We start from the raw sequence: 22,604 nt of genomic DNA, 5'->3' as shown, positions 1-22,604 counted from the left end.
ATATCCAAAAATCTAGGCAAGATAGTTATGTAGGGAGCATAGTGCTTTACTAACCACCCCAGTGATAACATCAATATTGACAAGAACAGCAGCAGCACATCAGTTGGCTGCGTACTTGGTACGGCCTTGCATCCTGCTAAGGACAAAACCTCTTTATCTTCGTAGGCAGTGTGAAGGAGATACTATTATTTGTTAATATTGGGTTTTTGTGTGTGAAGAAAATACTGTTCAGAGATTATTTTATTTGTTCAAATTAAAATTCAGCTTTAAGTTACAACTTTTACAATCTAATTCCTTTTTTAATGTTTATTGTTGAGAGAGACAGAGCATGAGTGGGGAGGGTCATAGAGAGAGGGAGACACAGAATCTGAAGCAGGCTTCAGTCTCCACACTGTCAGCGTAGAGCCCAACATGGGGTTTGAACCCACGAATCGTGAGATCATGACCTGAGCTGAAGTCAGATGCTTAACCTACTGAGCCACCCGGGTGCCCCTACAACCTAATGCTTAAGCTTCCAAGTTCAATTTACAAGTTTTTAGTTCATATATATAATTTTTAAAAAGTTATAAATTATATAACTTTTGAATACTGCATCTCCTTGAACATTTAGCTGAGTAAATGACTTCAGAAATTCCAAACTTGTTTGTATATTTAATATGTTCAACTTTCTTTTAAAGTACATCTTATGATGTAAAAAATTTCCTTAGTATTCAAGTAGCTTATTTAAATTTAACAAATTGACACTTAAATATGGTGAACCTTAAGTTATGTTTAATATTTCAACTTAAAATCATAGTTCTACTGATCTCTGATGATGATGTCTCAGCACCCCGGGCCAACGGGGCTTCTCCCTTTTGAAGGGCCTGCAATTTTTTCTAGGCATTCTGGCCATTACCGCATTTCGCCCTCATAGACCAAACTTAGTTCACTGAAAGACTTGGGTATTAGAATAGTTCAGGCTTCCAAATTACCCCAAGCCTTTCAGTAGGCTAGGCACTATATAATTATGTGCTATTACTATTATTATTACCTGACATAGTCTTAAACCAGTTGAGTTAAAGGAAATTTCTTGAAAAGCGTACATGGCTGTTGCTCTTTCTGAGGTCAAAACTCTGGAAGAGTTTCTTTGATAGAAAACATTTAACTTACTGCCACGGTAAAGTTCATATGCTAAAGGCATTAAAATATAGAAGGCATTTGTGGAAGGCTATATTAACAAGCAACCCAGACAGCATAGTATGTAGTTCAGCACAGCATAGTAAATACAGCCTAGACCAGTGAAGGAGGGCACAGCACAGTAGGAATGCTTTGCCTTGATTAAATGAGAACCTAGCTCTGTACCGGCTCATACATGCTCACTACCTATGGGCCTTTTTGATGTGCAGGCCATCAGGTATATCGCATACTTACATTTGCACAAGATTTCAGCATAACATTAGAAGTTGTAAAATCCCTTGTTTGAAAGGAAGGCTTTTCTGTGTATTTGTTGTTTGATCTTGCCTCACACCTCAAGTGAATCAGCCCCATCTTGGAGTAACACTGTTTCCTCAACTTCCCTGATTTAAGACCTATGTGGCAATTGTCATCAGAAGCTTTGCATTCTTGAAGTAGCTCAGGGGTTTCATTGGTCATGTGAAAAGGGGAAAGCAAAATTATTAGTTCTATTGTGTGCAATTTTCTGCCACCTACTGATGCAAATTGGTATTTCATGTTTTTGCAATCTTGGAAAAAAATTACTTTTCAGAAAATATGAAATCTAAACTTCTATTGCTAATGAAATTACCTTTGCTTTAATAATTAGAATTAAAATACTTATTTCTTTATATCACTTCTTATTTTTATGAAATTCTTTTGAGATTTCACTGTTTTTTTCCATTTCTGAATATTTGTACTTTGCATATTCACTAAGGAAAAATACCAATCTTATTCATACAACTGTGTCCTCTTCATAAATAGTTTGAACATAAATGATGGAAGTTTTAATGCTACTAAACTTATTCAGAATATGTTTAAGAATAGAAAGAGAATGTCTAAGTTTTAATACAGGAATTAAATTCATGAATTTCATATTCTATTTGAAACTCAAAGATGGATGTAGGACGTGAGAATTCATTTCCTCATTAATCCTTCCAATTAAAATTTCTACCCCTTCTCCAAGCCTTGGAGTGAAGGAATGACAGGAATAGGCAATGAGCAATACTCACTTGGAACTGATAGACCACTCACGTCATCACACTGAGGCAATAAAATTAAAACATACTGAATAGAAAAATTCTGGAGCTTATTCTCTCCCCCACTATCCAGTGGTTTGAAGAATGAAAAATCATAAGTAACAAATTGGAACTTTTACTCTCATGAGCTCATCATTAAACCAAGATACTTGGGGTGCCTAGGTGGCTCAGTCATCTAAGCATCTGACTTTAGTTCAGGTCATGATCTCATGGTTCATGAGTTCGAGCCCCGCATTGGTCTCTGTGCTGACAGCTCAGAATCTGGAGCCTGCTTTGGATTCTGTGTCTCCCTCTCTCTCTGTTCCTCTCCCACTCATGCTCTGTCTCTCTCTGCTTCCAAAAAATAAGTAAACATTAAAAAATTTTTTTTAAAAAGCCAATATATGTATTGGATTAGATAGATATGTATTGGATTGGATTGAAATTCTTAGGAAGAGCTTTAGTTTGCAGGTATAGATTCCAAAAGGAATGAATTATGAGTTTTATTTCTATGGAAGCACAGTTAGTTTATATAAGTAAGTTGAGTAAGATTGACTTTAGAGCATTACTAAATGTTAAATATGGTATAATTGATATTGAGAAGACAGTTATTTTTCTAATAACTGAAGCTTATTTATGCTTTTAAAAATAGTTATTTGAAAATATTGTCACTAATCCATTGGTATCATTTCTGAAGATGAAGTGAGGAGTGTGTGTGTGTGTGTGTGTGTGTGTGTGTGTGTGTGTGTGTAAAGAGAGAGACTGTATTACTCATTTTAGTTCTGCAATTCAAAAATCCTTTGTAGAGACCTTTCGATGAGTGTTAGAGCTTTTATGTTTAGTGCTCTCTCTGAAAGTACTTCCATAGGTAACTAATTCTTTTTTCCCCCCCCTTTTCTTCTTGTCCATGAAAAGAAATTATCGAGAACAGAGGTATGTGATGAGAATAACCTGAACATATAACTGAAAAGCTTAAATCCTGTTATCATCCTTGGAATTTATACATGCAGTTATAAATCAGGTTGACTTTGTTTTTGTGTTGAAATGATAAAGCAATCTTGTTTTTCATGACCTTGAAATGATAATTTTAATAATGGTGCTGAGGAATGTATTACTTTAAAATAGACCTATTGTTTAATTTTAATGGTTCTTTCATCCAACAATACTACAGTAATAGCAGTTACTTCTATTACCTTTATAGTAATATATGTGGAATTGAATTTTTTTTCCATCTAAAACAAACTTCCTCTATGTTAAGGAACCACTTGTGTTTACATTAATTAATTGGCTTTTCTTCATCTTTTAAACAAGCTTATTGCCTAGTACTTTATAAAGGAATTTATTTGTTATTTGTTACTGTTGTTATATTAGTAACTTCCATTCATAAATGATAACATTTCTGTGGGCACAGTGTTGGGTTCAGGAGAATGTCCTAGTACTTAATGGGCCTGATTATCTCTGCCTAAGAAAATATTTTTGTACTGACTAGGTAATTTCCTAGGTAAAGAAATGATTTGCATTATTAGAATCTCAGATTGTCTAGTATACTTTTTTTATAAATATAAAAGCCCATAAAGTCAGGTACCCCTATTCATCATAACCTTAAAATCTGTGTTTAGCTAACAGAATAAAAAGAGATACAAAGCATTCATGTAGTTTTAAAAAAATGCCTATTTTTTCTAAATCTAAATTAGTCCATACTGAGATATCTCCTTCACTTTTCACATTTAAAAAATTATTAATGTTCTTAGCTGTTGATACAAAAAATTATTTATTTATTTATAAAAATTTTTAATGTTTATTTATTTTTGAGAGAGAGAGAGAGAAACAGAGCGCAAGCAGGGGAGGGGCAGAGACAGAGGGAGACACAGAATCCAAAGAAGGCTCCAGGCTCTGAGCTGTCAGCACAGAGCTGGAAGCGAGGCTCAAATCCCCTGACCACGAGATAGTGACCTAAGCTGAAGTTGGACGCTTAACTTACTGAGCCACCCAGGCGCCCCAATAAAAACATTTAAATATCCTGGAAATAGATGAGCCAGACCAGGTCTTGCACATCACATAGTACTAGTTTTGTGCTTAAGATATCTATGCAGGTTCCTACATAACTCTCCCCACTGTTCCATTAAATGTCAGAGGCAGATTGGAAATAAGAAGTAATAAACGTGATAACACGTTTTCACTCCCCAACCAGATTTCATTTTTTCATTTGGTTTCCTTCCATGTTATAATTTAAAATTCCTAGAAGACTTTAGCCATTAGTATAGTCTCTATAAATGTGCTCACAAGGCAGATCTTGGTCAGTTAGTGATAATAGAAAATATTCACCTTGCTCTGGGAAGCTAACTCATCATTAATGTAAAAGGTAAACCTAGACAAAATTAATTAAGTTTTAAAAACTAGATTTTGTTTTGATATGTTTAAAATTCTACTGTCTGGAACTACAGGAGAAGAGCTGGAATCATTTAAGCTTTCTATTGGGTAGAATTTGATCAGTCACATTGAAATAGAAGTTTGGTGGATTTCTCTAATGAAACATAAAATTAGACTAATAAGATCAAATATTGATGACCCAGCCTCATTTCCATAGTAGCTAAGACTCTAAAGTAATTTAATATTGCTAGCTATATAAGATAGAAAGTAAAATGTCACTACCGTGTAACATAAGCAAACCTAAACCAGTGCTCCAAGACACATTCTCACCAAGAGTATTATCCAGAATTAGGGATTGCCCACGGTACAAAAAATTATTCATAGGCAAAACTGTGTACCAGTTTCTTATTCTATCTCAATATATGCTTAGGCACAGTTAACATTTTTACATTAAGAATTTTCGTTATGTGTCTGATAAAATTTCATGCCTCCTGGTATTACTGAGTCATCATTTTGTCGATCTGGTTACTTTTTTGGAATCCAGTTCATTATTTTGAGAGCTGTCACATCTTCAACAGATATTTATTTTATGTATTTTGATATGTTTCATCACAAACTTTATTTATTTATTTTTGCCCTGTCCATTGCTAATGAATCTTAGGCCTTGTATAATAATCCTCAAAGTGGAGAAGTAGCAAACAGTGGACTTTAGATCAGCAAGTCGTAAATGTATAAATATCTTCTGAAGGACTTTCCTTTTTGAGAATATTTGTCAATGGTTACAGAGCAGGTGGTAAGGTGAATGGAACAAAGCATGCATTAAGAAATTTATAGTCTCATAAAAATATTGTCAGGGATTCAAATAAAGATGTGTCCAGTTCTAAAAGATGCCAGGAAATAGGAATAAGAATTTTGAGTCATCCTTGCCTTTAAGGTAGGTTTTCCTCTGAGGTTCCATGGTGAGTGGACCAATTGGCAAGAAATCAGAAATCCACTTGCTAGGATGTGGTCTTGGGAAATCACTTAAACTTTCCACAACTTTAAAACCAGATAAAGTTCTTTGTAATCTATAAAGCATTATCGCAAGGAAAGTTATTAGTATGTGGTCTCTGAAGGCTTTGTGTTTTTCTGATCTTCAAATAAAGGAGGTGGATGTGGTTATTCTCAAAGAGAAAGGCAGCATTCATGGATATGAATGAGACCCACACATACTGGTTGACCTGGTATAGGTATTCGCGAACATAAAGGTTTGCTTTGACACTAAATGCAAGACCATATTAAATATGTAGCTAGTTATCAGATTCTTACTAATGATATAATGGCTTAGAAATTGGGCATAACTTTCAAATTTTTGGAGAGGTCAGGCAAGTACTTCTGTGAAGGAGCTTGATAACTTGGCATGATAGGTTTAATAGCAGGTCTGGCAAAAAGATATGAAGCAAACCCATTGTTTTCTTTTTGTTTACAAACTGCTTAATAAAAAATAGAACCCTATTCTGGGAAACAGTAGAGGCAGAACCCAATACATGAATGATATTAGTTTAAATCTGCTAATGTTACCTTGTGAAGGGTAGAACCATGTAACCTAGGAGCCACCGAGAGTTCTTACACATCATGTGGTTGGATAGATGGCTATTGATCTTTTTCTTTAAAATCTTCAGGGAAGAAGACTTCCATAATATTTTCAGTTGATGCTATCACTTACATTTTTAGCATAATTGCTTTAGGATTTAGCCGCTGTATACTTTTCTTTTTTTTTTTTTAGGTTTTATTTTTAAGCAATCTCTACACCCAGCAGGGGGCTCGAACTCATAACCCCGAGATCAAGAGTCTCAAGCTTCACTAACTGAGCCAACTAGGTGCCCCCAGCATCTGTATACTTTGTAACAAGAATTACAAGTTTGAGCTTTAGTTTTCAGATAGGTTTGCAAAGAGCAATAGAATAAGAAAACATTAATCTGAACTTGGATTTATGAGACATCCATAGTGAGCTGAAATATTTTCTTCCTTTGTCTGAAATGAACACACATCATTATAATTAATGTGAAATAGAATAAATAACTAGATCATATCTTCCTGATCTATTCCTTAAGCAGAAACCCCTTTCCCCACTTCTTTCCTCTCTCATCCTTTTTAACCAGTTTATTTTCTGCTTGTGAACCACCCTCCCTCATTTTTTTCAAACCTATCTTAATTTGTTTTTACATTATTATTATTACTATTATTATTATTATTATTATTATTATTTCGGTAACATTCATGCATCTGTCAGTGTGACTTGGTACACATTACACAATATTTCTTAAAACAGTAAAGTAACAATTCCAATATCAGACAACCCAGGTACCAACAAAACACTGGAGAAATGCCTCCTTCAGCATGAAGGTTAAGACTTATTTTTTCTCATTGTATTCTCATTTTGAGTCTGTGTAAGGATTATTAAATTAAATATTATGGTTCAATGGACCCTTTAAAGAAATACCAGATTTCCCTCATAAGAGGGTTCCTTCTTGAGGAAAAAGAATTTAGTTAAATAAACTTTTATTTTCTTTTGGGCATTATTTATAAAAATTCATGCGCAAGTCTACAATATTTGCATGTAATGTGGGAAACATGAGATAATGTTCCCATTACAAAACTTGGCACTGGTCAGGCCACCTAATGTAGTAATCACTTCTTGATTCAAAATTCCATGAAATGAGCAAAATTTAAGAAGAAAGTCACAAATACTAGAAAAATAAATTCAGTTAAAATTTTTTAAAGAATCACTTAGCTGGTCACTTATGATCTTATGTAACAAATGATGAAATATTATTTCATTGATCATGGGGACCTGATACTCTCTATCTTCACTAAAGTTTAAGCAAGAAGAAATCAGTTTGTTATAATCTGTTATGGATATTGATGAAGGATAAATTTCTGGGCAATGAAGAATGTTAAATATTATTCTTAAGAGATTTAACAAAATTCTTAATTTATAATTAACATTTTCATTCATTTAATATGTGAAGAAAGTTACATGCATTCCTTATGGAATTGTAAGGAGAATGCAGGGTAGCGTCTATATTTTGGAGTCTTCCTAATAGAGGTAGGTAAGAATCTAATCTGCCCATCACGATAAAAACAAGGCCATGCCCCCAGAAGTTCATTGTACTTGAACTTCCTTCCAGTCCCTTGACTGAAGCCCACAGTTTATGATATATTTGGCATTTAGGAGTTTTGTGCGTTGTGTGATAGATGACCATGCACTGCAGAGGAATTATGTTGAAGGAGTGGTAAAATGTGCAGAGTTAAAACAACAACAACAACAAACCAACAACAAATCTAAGCCCATCCATCATGAGAGACAGTCCATTTAAGCCTGAATGATCAGCTAAGTGAGCCCTGGGTAAATGCACAAATGCTAGAACCATGTAAAGAGAAGGTAATTTAGGGGATAGATTAATTGGAAAATTCAAGTGGATTTGGAACTTGTCTTTTTTTAATTTGTAGTGAGTTACATCTCATCAACTTATACAGATGATCATTAAAGGTAATAATGATGAAAAGGATTTAACCATAAGGATTATTATTGGAAATGTGATATTGATGGATGTTCCTTGGCATTCTTTTATAATATTAATATCCAAAAGGAAAGTTTCCTCCCTGAGACGACATACAGAGCTCTGCTTTTATTGAGATCATTTTTTTTGAGCATTGATAGAATATTTTACTCAAAGGAGGCAAGGCAGAAAATGTGATTCCAGAAATTAAAGATCTCTTGAATAAGAATATATATCATTTGTCCTGTATTACTATATTTTTATAATTTTTTAATGTTTATTTTTGGGAGAGAGAGAGAGAGAGAGAGAGAGAGTGCACATGAGTAGGGGAAGGGCAGAGAGAGGGAGACACAGAATCCAAAGCAGGCTCCAGGCTTTGAGCTGTCAACACAGGTCTTGATGCAAAGCTTGAACTCACAAGAAGGTTCCAGGCTCTGAGTTGTCAGCACAAAGCCCAACATAAGATCATGACCTGAGCCAAAGTTGGATGCTTAAGTGGCTGAGCCACCCAGCCACCCCTGTCTTATTAACACTATGAATATGGGGAAATTGTCTTATTTCTTATAAAAAATTAATGTTTCGTAATATACTGGGAAAAAGAAAAAAGGTTATAATTATGAGCTGAAGTCACGTAAGGGGTTAAAAATATTTTGAAGGAATATGTGTCATAGAGTTATAGGTAAAATTAGTCTTACATACAAATTTAATGAGAAATTTGACTTTCTTTGAAGGGGAGGATCACATAAATTATTATATGTGCTTTGTATGGGTTGAAAATTTAATTTATGGAGGTGTGTGAGTATATAGGATTGAAAAAATATGAGAGAAGTATTCAGTCATTCCGAAGAGCGAATGATCCAGTATTGTAAACATTTTAAACAGAATGGGAATTCGTACAAGCAAGGCAAATATCTGAAAGTAGCATTTTTTAAAAATAGAATTTAGGGGTGCCTGGGCGGGTGGCTCAGTCGGTTGAGCATCCGACGTCGGCTCAGGGCATGATCTTGCGGTCTGTGAGTTCAAGCCCCGCGTCGGGCTCTGTGCTGACAGCTGAGTCTGCAGCCTGCTTCGGATTCTGTGTCTCCCTCTCTCTCTGCCCCTCCCCCGCTCATGCTCTGTCTCTCTGTCAAAAATAAAAAAACATTAAAAAAATTTTTTTTTAAATAGAAAAAATAAAAAATAAAATAGAATTTAGCATCAGCAAGTAACCAAGGTAAGCATGGTAACTAAGGAAAGACCAAGTAGGAAAAGCAGTTAGCAACTGTGGCCTTCGTTGGACACCTTTTTAAGTATATTCTTTTTAAAATTCTCAATCCAGCACCAGTTTGTGGCACCTCCCACAATGATTCTGAATGGAACTGAATCAAGTTTTGGATGCACATGGCTGTTTGCGGTCCATGCACTGGCCGATGATTGGTTATTGAGATTGAGTGGTCCGTTCTATAGTTTTCTACCCTCCTCCCTTAGGAAAAGTAATAAAAATCTGTTTTAATCGTAGTTAATTCAAAATCAGAGCAAGTGGGGTCAGTAATAGTACAGAGTAAGTAGATCTTCCTTTGTTGTAATCCTTCTATGGTGGAGACAGAGAACTGAGGTCACCCACCAACTCCCTATAAATATCTTCCTATAGTCTCAACAAGAATTGTTTTCAACCCCTTCTTCCTCTTGCTAAATCATCTTCCTTCACATATTCTCCTGTGCAGTTATAGAATTACATTGTTGATTGATGTTTGAATCTCTTTCAGTTTCTTCATATTCCTCTTAAATGAACAGTGAAACTCCAAATTGAACAGATTAATAAGAATTTACTTGGATTAAATTATAGACATGGCTTAGAAATTAATCTGTTATTTGAAGACCAGTTAAGGTTACATTATATCACATTTAGAAATCATAAGTAGTTTATTCATGACAGTAAACAAAAGAAAAACAAAACTATGCTTATGAGGGGCAGGGACTGTCTTTCCCGACATGTCTCCTTCAGCACCATTTATTTATTTATTTATTTATTTATTTATTTATTTATTTTCAGACAAAACCGCAGTTAACATCTTGAAGTATAATAAAGTTACAATGAAAAACCTCATCTTTCCATAGTTTTCCCCTGAAGCAAGGCTTTATTCATCCAGACTGTAAAGACTTAAGCGATTGCATTTCTGACCTTGGCAGTTTAGAATGACTTACTTAAACTTGTCACATTTATTAATAATCTTATGTGTTGTTATAGATTTGGTTCATGTAGATCATTACCCCTACCTCTTTTTTTCCTAAAATAATATTTGTATATGTCTGTGTTCATGTGTGTGTCTTGTTTTCTGACTCTGAAATGTTTATTATGCCTTAGACAGTTACCCCAGGGAGATTATGTAAAAAAGCCTGGAGATGGTGACTCTTTTTATAGCGACATTCCTCCCGGAATCAGCACAAACTCAGCATCTAGTTCTAAGAAGAGGTCTGCTTTTCTGTCGCATTTTCAGATTTCTGCCTGTTCCATCACACATTATTCCATTAGTCAGAACATTTCATTATTTTGCAGCAGGTTTGATTACTTCTTCCTTCTTTCTTGAATGTTAACAAATAGTATCCTTTGTTCTTTGATTACTGTGCTTCAAAATGCCATATGCTCAGAACCACTCAAACAAATCAGGCCAGAAATCAAAACAAAACTGAACTAAATGAACAGCAATCCTAAATCTATATAGAAATCATAGGGTTTTTCAATCTTGCTCTTATATGGCTTGAGAAACTATTCATAGTATGTGATAATATTTTAAATGGTGAGCTTTATGTCATGTTTGGTAGTCAAAGAAAAAGGTTACTGTCATGCTTCCGTAAAGCAGTTGTTAAGTTGGTAATATAAGTGCTGCGTTGAATATTTAAAAATTTTAAATATACCAAAGCTAAGCTTGCTGTGAAAAAAAAAAAAAAAAAAAGATCGCTTTTCTGTGAATTGTATATTTGAATATTATGATTTTGCCTTTTATTCCTGGAATGATTATTTCTAGACTTTCTAATTTAGAGCTTGGTTGTCAAATTAATTTAAGTATATTTAAATATATTTGCCTGAGTTTTATAATAGGACAAATGGGGTTAATATATTATTTATATGTTTTAAACTTCGATCTTATATTCTTTATCCAGGATCTTAAGATGTATAAGACCAGTTAAAATTCTGCATGCTTTATAATTGCTTAATAAAATAAACTGGTAGAAGAAATAAATAGTTGGAATGTTTTAGGAAATTAGACCTCCGTTCACATTCAAGAAAGCTAAAATACTCCTGTGGAAAAGTTTCTTTAATATTGTTGGTGTAATATATAGAAAAAAAAATTTTGATAGCCCAGTACATTACTTTGGGCACAGTACTTACTTTGTAGACTGAAGTGGAAATTTCTAGTTTGTTTAGAAGAAATGTGATCTCTTCTGGAATTCTAAATAAGTGAATCATCTGTAAAAATTCTGCAATGGATTTCACTCAGTAAACAATCACAAAGGAGAAAAGAAAGAATCAGTAAATCTGGGAACTCTTCTTTATGTAGAACTATCTTAAGCATGAAGGATTGTTTTTACTCAGATAACATAGCTTAGAGCAAAAGTAAAAATGCTAGTTTTTGCAAAAGGAGTACAAATCTATAAGATGCCCCAAATTTTTATTTTTTTTAACATATTGGGAATTTTTTTGGCTCAGAGAATAAGATCTAAATTCTGCCTGTATATATTTTCTTGGTCACATATTTAATTTTAAATTAAATAAGATGGTAAATAAGCAGAGAAATCAATGTATTCCAGTGGAATTTCTGTTGTCCTTCTGTACAAAATAAGATTCATTCTATAATTAGCAAATTTATATTGCAAAAATCCTAATTTGGGGAATTAATATGTAATAATTGTGCTGAGTTCCATTTATTTTCATTCATCTGTAGAAGATTCCTTTTAAAATAGACGTTTATTAGTGATTAACTGGAATGACGTATGGAAAATATTTTAAGCATAGTGCTATTTTCTAATATGTCTCAAGAAGAACTTAAAATATTGACTTGAATAATTCCCACATTTTAGAAAAATGGGTTATGGCTTTTAAGCATTTAAAAATGGTATCAAATTATGTAACTCTTCCTAAGTATATATAGTTTGTCAAAATACTTTTCTTATGTGGTAGGTGTATGAATTTTGCTTCTGTAGACAGTTTATTTAAGATGGCAGGACACAGATAGCACAAGGGCATCATGGTACATGGGCTTTGTGAGAGATACTTCCAGCATAAACATGTGATTTAGTTCAGTTATTGGACAGTTAACTAACAACACTACATTTTGAGGTGGCCGTATTTGTGGGGAAAATGCCAATTCTCAGAAAATAGTTTTATTGTTTAAAAAAACCTGAATGTTACTTTGGTAAAGGTTGACTAGGTTCAGTTGAACAGATCTTAGTGAAATCTCTTGGAAGTCCATGTTCTCATAATATTTGAATGAAAACCATTGCTTTACAGTTAAGAAACATCTATAGTGGGACCCCATTATAACTCTTCTGCTCCAGTTATATAGCTGAAATATGTAGTGAATTTGCTATATGTGGTTGCTGTCAATGTGATTGGCTTGCACTGTGTGCTGATACTTTTCAACTATAAACTATTGTAATGGGGTTCCATTGTATTTGACTTTTCTTACATTGAATGTTGTGTAATTCTGCCTTCTTCATGAAGACTTTCATGTTCTCTTCATTCTTTCATTTCAGATTTTTTTCTTTCTTGATTTATTTAATGCACAGTAGTGCTTAGAGATTTTGCATACTGATTTTAAAGCATTCACTTGATTGTATTTTTGAACAGTATATATACATTTTCAATTTCAGGTCTAATGGGCTTTCTCATTCTTGGAGTGAAAGGATCCCAGACACAAAACACATTTCAGACATCTGTGAAAATGGACGACCTCGAAGTAACTCTTGGCAAGGTAGAGGGCGGCATTTTGAACAGCTAGTGTGTCTGTTTGCAGAACCCAAATTTTACATTTTGTGGTTCTTGGTTGTAAAGATTTGTTCTTTCCTGTAAGCTCTTTAGCTCTTCTCCCAACAGAGATGAGGGCATTTGTTATGAAAGTCCATGTCTTTTTTTCTTGGTTGAGAAATGATGGGATTCACTAGTACCAGGGCTCTGGACAAACTCAGAAGGCTGTATGTGCTATACAGCCCTGTGTTCTGGGTGGGACTGGCTGGGAATATTACCACTTGAAATACTGTGTGATTAAACATATTGCAGTTGTTCATTTATATGCGAATCTAGCCATAAACCATCTTTTTCAGGTAACGTGGGAGGCAACAGAAAGAAAATCAGAGGCAAAAGATTTAGACCTCGGTCTAATTCAACTGAGTAAGTCTACACCTCTAATGGAAAAAGGCATTCCAAGGTCCTATGCAATTAGTGTGAAAAGTTAATTAACGAGATCATCAAAGAACTGTAAACCATGCCTCTGGTCTTGGTTTTGTCTTTTTAATTCCTTTTTGCCGTTTTAAAATTAACCATGGCTTTTCTCTTTTACATAGGCATCTCCGCAACTGTGCCCAAACCAATATTCACTGCTAGCGGGGTTCCCACCCTCGCTGCAGGCTTTTTCCTCCAGTAACCTGCCATTGTGGTGTCTTGGTTCCTTTTGAAGGGAATTTTGATAACATTCCTTTCTTCTCATCACCCGGGGTCCAGCCATTCCAGAGGGGTCACCCTTCCTCTTCCCAGTATTCACACAGCCTAGAAGCATCAGGGGGAAATTCCCACCGTCCTTGAGCATGATACTGCTCCCAGTGTGAAACCACCGCTCCGAGGGCTTCATGGCTGCAATCTAAGCATTCTCTCAGACTAATGGAATACACTTCCCTTTTAAATCTTCCTTCTGAGGACATTTAAAAGGGCACTTACCCAAAACTTGCTCTTTAACGGAATCATTGTCACTAAGTGCAACACTGTCCGTTTTAAATGATAGCCACACATTTTTTTTTTTTAAGTGGGGGGTGGGATCACAAGTTACATTTAAAGTTACTTCTAATGAGGTAAACACCATGCACTGTTTTTGTTTGTTTCTTCACTTAAGAAAGTACAGCAAAAGTAAGCTTCCTCAAACCTGACGTCGAGGAATAAAACACACCCTTGGTATGCCTCTGGAACTTCCTTGCCACCAGGTTTTCATTAACCGTACTTTTTTGACCTACCTAAAGTTTTTTTTTTTTTTTTTAACTTATTTCTCACTATAGTGCTAGTTATTGTTTTCAGGATCACTATTGCTTCTTCATGCCTTAATACTTTAAAAATCTGAATAGCAGGTATTTGTTAACTGCTTGTCAGAAACTTATGTTAGCTTTTCCATCATATACCCTGCCTTTTTCAGTCCAGGAATAATAACAGTGCCCTGAAATTTGGACCTTCCTGCTGATGGTATTGTCTTGTAAGTGGCTTGTCAAAGTTTGCTAGAGGACACTTTACCTTAGAAACAAAATATAGGTTTAAGTGATACCATTGCATGGTCCAGAATGGCATCATAGAACTCCATCATAAAAAACTAATCTGTTAGAGTTTATCTTAAACATTTCCCAAAGCGCTTGGATGCTTTAGGGCTCATTGTGGATAAACTCTTCTTGGAATGTTGTTTGATTTGTTTTGCATGAGGTCACCTGGTAAGAGCTCCTTAGCTCATCTCAGTTGCTCACAAGAATACAGATAAAACTGTCAAGTGTTCTTCAGAACTTCCTTTGTGTGCTGGTTAGCATTTTAATGATATTTCCTATAATAAGGCTTTGAAAACTCCCGAGTGGAAATAGATCAACCTCATAGTAAAGCTATGTGTTTAGGACCCAAACAGCACTTGGTGTTTAGCAAGATTCATACAATATTTGCTAGTGCAGTCACTTATTTTGAAAAAATTTTCTGTAGAATTCCCGCTCATATCATATGATAAAAATTACAATACTAGATAGCCCTTAATAAATCTCTTGCCTGTGAGATAACGCTGTAATATTTAATAAGACGTCATAGTGGAATCACCTTTGTAAGAAAAAGTAGTAATGACTCCCTCAGATTTTTCACTTTCTGCATTTGGGTTACATGACTCATATTAATTAAATGGAACCAAGCCTGTGAAGTTTACCACTATTCTCACATACCTTGTTGTATGGGCACTATATACATACATATTTTGTTTTTTCTTAAAAGGAATCCTAATACGTAGCATCTTAGGAATTACATTGACAGTCATTTTTTATACCTTTCCATATTCGTTAAATAATCCCTCTTGCTTCTGATACAACAATATAATTTGTGGGACTATAAGAGGAGTAGAATGACCACAGACAAACATACCTTTTTTTATTTTTTTACGTTAAAAGGTATCATCAGGTTCATTATTTCCACATCCCCTTTAGTACCCATCATCCCCAGGGATGATAAAACATCAGGACATGAATTAAAGCATTCACCACAAATGCATACCCTACTAATTAACAACATAAAATGTCCTTGTTTATTGTATTGTTTTGACACTCAACGTTTTTGCATCTTCCTCACTGTTGTACATGCTGTGAAAAGAAGGTTTTGGCTTAGACTTTGTATTATATATTGTGTTTTTACAGGAGGGAGCCCCAAGCACCTGAGCCTGGGCACTCCCTCGCCCAGACAGTCCCATCCCAAGGCATAAGCCCAGGGGGCTCTGACAGCCCCCAGACAGGGAGTCTGGATCACAGGTCAGTCTCCACCTGCCCCTTCATTCTGGGCTGCCACTTAATCTCCCTCCTAGTCCCTTCCTTGGCTGAGAACGGGGTCATTTGATCTCTGACTGACCCCCAGTGTCTGCTTGGACATGGTCCTGGTCCAGCCAGCACAAGCTAATTTTCCTCTGCCTTTCCATCCTGGAGAACACAAAGAGCTCTCCTACCCTGTCTAACGCATTTTTTTGCATGTTGCGCTACAAGCCAAGTCAAGCCACATAGGCAGGTTTATAGCGGTTTGATAAACTCTCATCACTTCCACCACCGCTACCTAGAGATGCTAGGAAGCCCACTTTGAAGACACTTTAACAGGCGGATCCCCAGAAAGGAACAACCTTTGAGAGGTCTCTTCAGTGACCTCTAGTGAAGTGATCACAGCCTTCTGAGATGCTCCTTGAAATGGAAGAAAAGGTCCATCATGTACAAGCCAAGCCATGTAGCTGTAGGTATCATGGAACAGCCATGGCGTCAGTCCTTTGAGCTTCTAAGATTGTCAGTGAAAGGAACACACGTCTCCTCCTGGAAGCTGCCTGTGGGTGACTCAGTTTGCTGTGTGGCTATGTTTCACCTGATAACAGCTGCATGGGCTTTTTCTACGGTTTTCCCCAGGCCAGAGCATTCACTAGCCTTCATCTGTGGCTGCACTTGCTTTTTGACATTTTCTTTTTGTTCAAAGTCTCGGTGGAAATTTTTATGCAAGTTTTAATTGGCTATCTCTGTGAAAAGTGCAAGTTGGCAATGATTGTGGCTAAAGGCAAAACTAGTGTGAAATTGTTCCTGAGTCAGGGAACACTGTCTTAGCAAAAATGGTCTTACAGCCATAAAAGGCAACCAAACCCTTCTCTTAGGAGGGAACTTCATTGGTTATAGCTAAAAATGAGGAAAGGACTATGGAAAAAGTAATCTACTTTTGTTTATATGTCTGGAAATGTCATGATTTCAGTGTATTTACAAACTGAAACCAAACATGGTAGAAAGAAGCAAAGTTTAACCCCAAACAAATAGTGTATTTTACCTTTCCCTTGGTTTGTTTCCAAATGACTTGCAAAATTTGATGGAGCTTGCATCTTCGTTATCTGTAGTATCTCTAGGAGTTACTTTTTAAATGAGAAAACTCAGTAGAACCTGCAGATGATTCCAACACTGAATTTGTTGAATCTGTATTTATTTTACAAGGGCACATTCTAAAGAGGATGTGTTTTTGCTTGGCCCCTGAGTAAAAATCAAAGAAAACTCTAGTGGGGGGGGGGGCGGGGGGAAACCCCCCAAAAACAAAAACAGACTTGGACTCCCAGTTTTACCACCTTTTTACATTTTCCTTTGCACAGTAATTCTGATGGAGATTTTGCCAGATCCATCATGGAAATGCTAATTAAGGTCATTAGTATCCTCTGGCAGTCACTCACACAAGTTCATGATCAGACACTCAGAAGGCAACTTCTGAGGTCCATTTGCTAATGGAAACATGAACACTTTAGTCTGGAGTGCATGAAGAAAAGGAAGGAGTTTTGCAGCTACAACTAAAATTGCGGAGCCCAACTTAAAGGTCGTGCAGGCCTGTTTGGACCACACTTAATGTGTTTTGGGGTTCCAGGATCAGAAGAGCAGGGGCCCTTTCTGCTCTTGATAGAGCCGGCTGAGGCACCTATCTTTGTTAACTCCAGCTTAGGATCTGCTGTCTGGAGTGAGACCCTGAGACCAAGGCCTTGTAAAGTCTTTTTTTCATACTGGAAAGAGAACTTTGCTCCTTTTAATTGTTCTTGGGGCATTATATACCCAAACACCAGGTTGGAATTGCAGCCATCTGAATATTCTCAAAAAGCATCGTTATCATTTGAAAACCAAGGAACCAAATGAGAGGTGGCCTGGAAAAAGCCACTTTGGAGGTGGGTGAATGAGATTACTGACAGTACTATGATTGGAAGGCCGCTTCTGATCCACTTGGGGAAACCACTGGAAAGATTTTCCCTGCAATGTTGAATACATTCTAGAATGCCTCGAGCCTTGTTGTAGCTGAGTTTATTCTCATGTCATTGTACAGACTGCCTCATAATCACCCAACATCCATCCTGGTTTATTTGCCATAGTCACTTGCATTTGGAGGGTGAAGAACATCCTTGCTAAGCTTGTGCTGTGTATTTTCAGATTTTCTATCTTGTTCTGCTTTCTTTGTTCCTTCCATTGCTTTCTGCAGGTATTTAAACCCATGGTTCAAAAGAGACTATAATGTAGCTAAGTGGGTAGAAGATGTGAATAAAAACACTGAAGGACCATACTTTAGGTATTTTATAAATTAATTTTATATCCTTTTCAAACTCTCCCAGCACATACAAATACTGTAGTGTGACTGGCTCTCTATCTTGTATCTCCCAATACAAGTTCCCATAGGTGGAAAGGGTCCTTGTTTATTTGCTGCCTTTTGATCTCTGTTTCTGGCTTCGTGAGCAAGTCTAGTTTTTTGTTTTTTGGTTTTTTTTCCTGAATGTTTCAAATGAAGCCATTTGAAAGGGTTGCCGTTTAGTGCATGTCCCCATCACCATCTTGAGCTTTTTTAGTAGCTTTATCTTCATTTTATGCTATGTAGTGTTCTGTGGGCATGAAACATACTTTCCACTAATAAAGAAGCACTATTAACCTGAACAATTTAATGTCTAGAATTTAGCAGTTTCATAGTGCATTTTTCCTGCTTACTGCCTTAAGAGTGCATAGTGCGTATCAGAAAACTTAAGGGAAAACATGAAAAGAAACTAAATGAAATGTAGTGGAATTTTACTTCTAGTAAAACCAGTGATTTAATGGAACTTAAAATTATCCAGAGAATCTTGACCACAAGAGAGTAGATTGGATGAATTTACGTTTCATTTTCAGTACAACCGTTTGCTCCCAGACAAGGGCAGTGCCGAGAAGTACTTTACAGATTTGCAACAAAACATTCAAGGCACTTTTTATGCTAGTAGAATGCTTGTTGTATAACACTTCAGACAGAGCAGGAAGCAGACTGAAAACATGTTCTTGGTTCACAGAAGAGCAGAGTACCCCTACATTTTAGAAACTCTAGAATTTACTCAATCCACTGTAGCTCAATCTAACGTCAGAGGTCAGAGAGAATTTCCAAGAGCTCTTAATGGCATTTTTTCAAGCTTTCTAATACCAAAGTGATTTCCTAGAGGTAAATGTCCAGTTTATATCTGACTACTTTGTGAAGAACTAATGTAAAGAAGAAATATGGACTCAATTACGACCTCTTCTGAACACAATTAGCTTTCAGATTACTTTTTGCCATGACTTGGGTCAGCATTTAATAGATATCAAAATATGTACGTGTGTTTAACTCTCAGCACCCATATAAGGTGGACTTTCTCTTCCAGTGTACCATTTAGTTTAGACATGTATAGTTTGAGAAAATGATTAGACCTACTTGCATTTTATTTTGATCCATACATTTGCATATGCCCCAAGGAAAGCATAACCCTGCCTGCTCACAACAATATATCCTGCTTTTATACCCCATCTTTCCCTTCTGCCCTGTTCCTCTGCTTTTACCACTTTCTCACACTGAACCTCATACACATACACTCACATTCAAACATCCCACCCTCACCTGTAGCTCTCAAGATGGCCAGCGTCAGGAAGACAGGTAAGATTATTTTGAATGTTATTTGGAATCTTGGCTCACCTGCAGTCCTATTTCTCCTGTCTATCTTCCTCAGGCTTGTGGGCAGATTGTAATTTGTATCAGCCATGGAACCCAAACAGAATGACTTTGGTCGCATATGGGCTAGGACTTTTATCCCTAAATGGACCTAGCATCTTTGCAACACTAATTTGTGAAATGGTACCCCGGAAGAGTTGTTTCACCTCCCCTGGGTCAGCTGAGTAGTTGATGTGGCTCCCAGAGAAGAGTTCACATTTCTTAAAATCAGCACCCAGGTCTGCCCAGAAGCTGCATGACTAAACGCAATTTGGATGGGGAAATGCTTTAGCACCCCTGGTTGCACGTGCAAAGCTGCGAGGACAATTTTAGAGGGTTTCTTTATCTCCTCTTTTAGAATTAGGTGTCACCTCCCACGGTGGATGGCAACATTATGAATTAATTATTAAAGTCCGTATTTGTATTTAAAGGCTAGATAAAATCCAGTGGAGGTTTATAATGTAACTCTCATTTTAGGATTAATAAGCATTATGTTGGTAGGACCTGAAAACCAATGCACAATTTTTGTGAAAGTCGTGAATAATTGAAGATGCCCCAGAGCTTTTAGCACAGTGATTCTAACACAACAGAGAGAATTTCATCCACCCTCCGTCCAAGCCAGTCCTCCTTACATAGAGGGCCGAAGTGCATTCGCACTTTGGCTTATGCTTTGCCAGCCCTGTGCTTAAGCTCAGATATGCTTCATCAGTCACCAGGTTATTTGGGATTCCCTCTCCTGCCAAAACACCAATGGGGGCAAAGGTCATTTTATTAATCACCCATTTGGTGTGGGCTTTGTGGCATCCTTAATAAAAACGCAGTGGGGAGTTTGTGAGTGCTACAAACTGGTCCAAAGTATAGCCCAGCATTTAAAATACTACATCCTCATCACTATGAAGAGAAAAGCAAATGCCAAAAAGTTTTGAGTGATGCTAGTGCCTCAGCTGTGCTCCCTTACGCAGTTCTGTATCCGACACTGGTTGCTCAAATGGTTGCCAGCATATGCTCACATCAAGCAGGACAAGAGCATTATCTCCCCATACCTACACCCTGGGGGCAGTTCTGTTGGTGACAGTGCTTTCCAAGCTCTGAGCAGGTATCTTTTCTCTGGAGTATTATGCATTTGATTACTCAGAGTCCCATGATCTTACGGAAAATGCAGTAGCTCTGAAAAGAAACCAGAAATAATTATCCTGTATTGAGTGCCTGCTATATACCTTTATCTCTTACCACATCATGATATTTGGGCATTCTTACTCCCTTTCTATGGATAGAGGAAACTGAGACACAACAAGTAACTCAGGGTAGCACAGCTAGTTAAGTATAAGAATCAGAATTATCAGCTTGTCTGTGACTCCAAAATCTGTTCCCTTTCCACTTCTCTGTAATTACTTAAGAATAGCAGGGGGTATAGTGACTACTTAAATTCTATCCTAGGACACATTATAAATCCTTCTGGATTATATAAAATTTGCATCTGAACAAAGACAAGTGAGTAAGGGGGACCCGTGTCCCTCATACGTGACTGGTGTGGTTTCAGCCATTCCTGGAGGGCAGAACTGAGCTCAGCGTGGCCTTACAGACATGTCTACAAAAGGCAAGCCCAGCAAGTCTCCTGTGGCTGCAAGATAGACCACAATCCATGGGCACACAAGCACACATTCATTGTTTAGCCTTAAATGGCACCCATTAAGGTTATTATGGTTTTTTAAAATGCTGTAATGATAATCATTAACATTTGTTCAAAGATTACTTTCTAAGTGAATGAGCTGGGCCAGTGCCTGGTTTTCAGTAAATGCCAGATTGGAACTACCAGGCAAGTAGCCAGGGTCAGAAAAGACTGTGGAGGCAGAAATCTCTCTTTAGACATTTGTTTCAAAATTTTAGTTTGCTTTTATTTCCCTAAGCTGATTTACCCCACCTTGTTCTCTGCTCTTATTCTGACTCCTGTTCTGGTGCCGAATAACCCCTCAAAATAATATGCTGTCACACACCACCCAACCTCCAGGACATGATGATGCCCCTTGCCCCTACTAAAACCATCCTGCTTGGCTTTTCTTCCCCTCAGGGTCAGTCCAAAGTGTCAGCTAGCTGGCGTATTCATGTGAGAGGAAGTATACATGCAATCTCTTGGGGGATCTGGAGAATATCTTATGTTTTGTTTTCACTCACCATTGGCTTTGGCTATGGAAAAATATTTGGAGGAAATATTCCAGCACCCCTCATTGGGATGGCCTGGTATGTGTGTAGAGCTGGTCATTTGGACTCATGGCCAAGTGAATGACTGGCATGACTGTGAAGCTATAAGCTAACAGCTCATGCTATGGACACATCCACACTGTAGCAAGTTAAGAAGAGGACTCATTTTGCATGTTCCCCTAAAGTAAACAAGATTTATTTCTTTGTGTACCTGACTAGCTTTCCTGAACTTGGGTTTCTTACCAGTAGTGATTAGGCTAAAAATCTGAACCCAGGTTAACATCCCTTGTTTTAGAAATATGTATTTAAATATCTAAATACAAAAACTTCTCCTCATTCTACACACACTGAGTATGTTTCTTAAAGGTCATAGTCCTAATGGCAGTGTTTTCTTAAAATTAAAAACATCCTTAATTTCTGCATTAGAAAAAAAAATGCAGTAGTAATACACTGCCTTAATAGTCTTTCGAAGGATTTGAAGTACTTGTATTCTTAGTTTTACCCATCTGCTCTGTACTGGGGAGCATCAGCACAAGAGAAGTCAAATATCTGTGATATTGTGACTATTCACACTGCTAGAACATTAGACCAGTTCACACTGGTCCTGGACATTTCCCAAAACTAGAAGAAGTGTTAGGAGTTACAGATTAAAAGCAAGTTAAAGCAGTATTGATTCTTACAATTGAGCAAGAAGGGTCACTTGAATCTCAGGACTTGTAGGAAAAAGTATTTTCAAACGTCAGCTTGAATTTGGTGTCTATAACATGGAAGCCGGTTTGAAGACTACAGGAGAACTAGAGCAAAGCGTAATATATGGATGGGAACCAAAATTTACAACAAGGG

At 36.7% G+C, this 22,604-nt stretch overlaps 1 protein-coding gene across 23 annotated transcripts in view; it reads left to right on the top strand.

Moving 5' to 3' along the window:
• The window catches only part of ADAM22 (ADAM metallopeptidase domain 22), a 237,791-nt gene that overhangs the window by 202,784 nt on the left and 12,403 nt on the right, over positions 1–22,604 (top strand). For 3 of the 23 annotated variants that reach the window (XM_040472732.1, XM_040472730.1, XM_040472735.1), the window contains 7 exons: positions 3,126–3,143; positions 10,467–10,661; positions 12,974–13,074; positions 13,424–13,490; positions 15,737–15,847; positions 18,066–18,152; positions 19,479–19,508. In XM_040472732.1, the coding sequence (XP_040328666.1) occupies positions 3,126–3,143; positions 10,467–10,661; positions 12,974–13,074; positions 13,424–13,490; positions 15,737–15,847; positions 18,066–18,152; positions 19,479–19,508 (609 nt within the window). Of the gene's footprint in view, positions 1–3,125; positions 3,144–10,466; positions 10,662–12,973; positions 13,075–13,423; positions 13,491–13,663; positions 14,557–15,736; positions 15,848–17,658; positions 17,758–18,065; positions 18,153–19,478; positions 19,509–22,604 lie in introns of all 23 variants that reach the window. The other 20 variants (XM_040472739.1, XM_040472743.1, XM_040472742.1 and 17 more) reach the window with 18 other exon arrangements.

This window comes from Herpailurus yagouaroundi, unplaced genomic scaffold (assembly GCF_014898765.1).
Source record: "Herpailurus yagouaroundi ecotype Mexico unplaced genomic scaffold, PumYag 100, whole genome shotgun sequence".
Classification (NCBI taxonomy): Eukaryota; Metazoa; Chordata; class Mammalia; order Carnivora; family Felidae; genus Herpailurus; species Herpailurus yagouaroundi.
The sequence above is the reverse complement of the archived record's forward strand: the minus strand, read 5'-3'. Positions and strand labels throughout refer to the sequence as shown.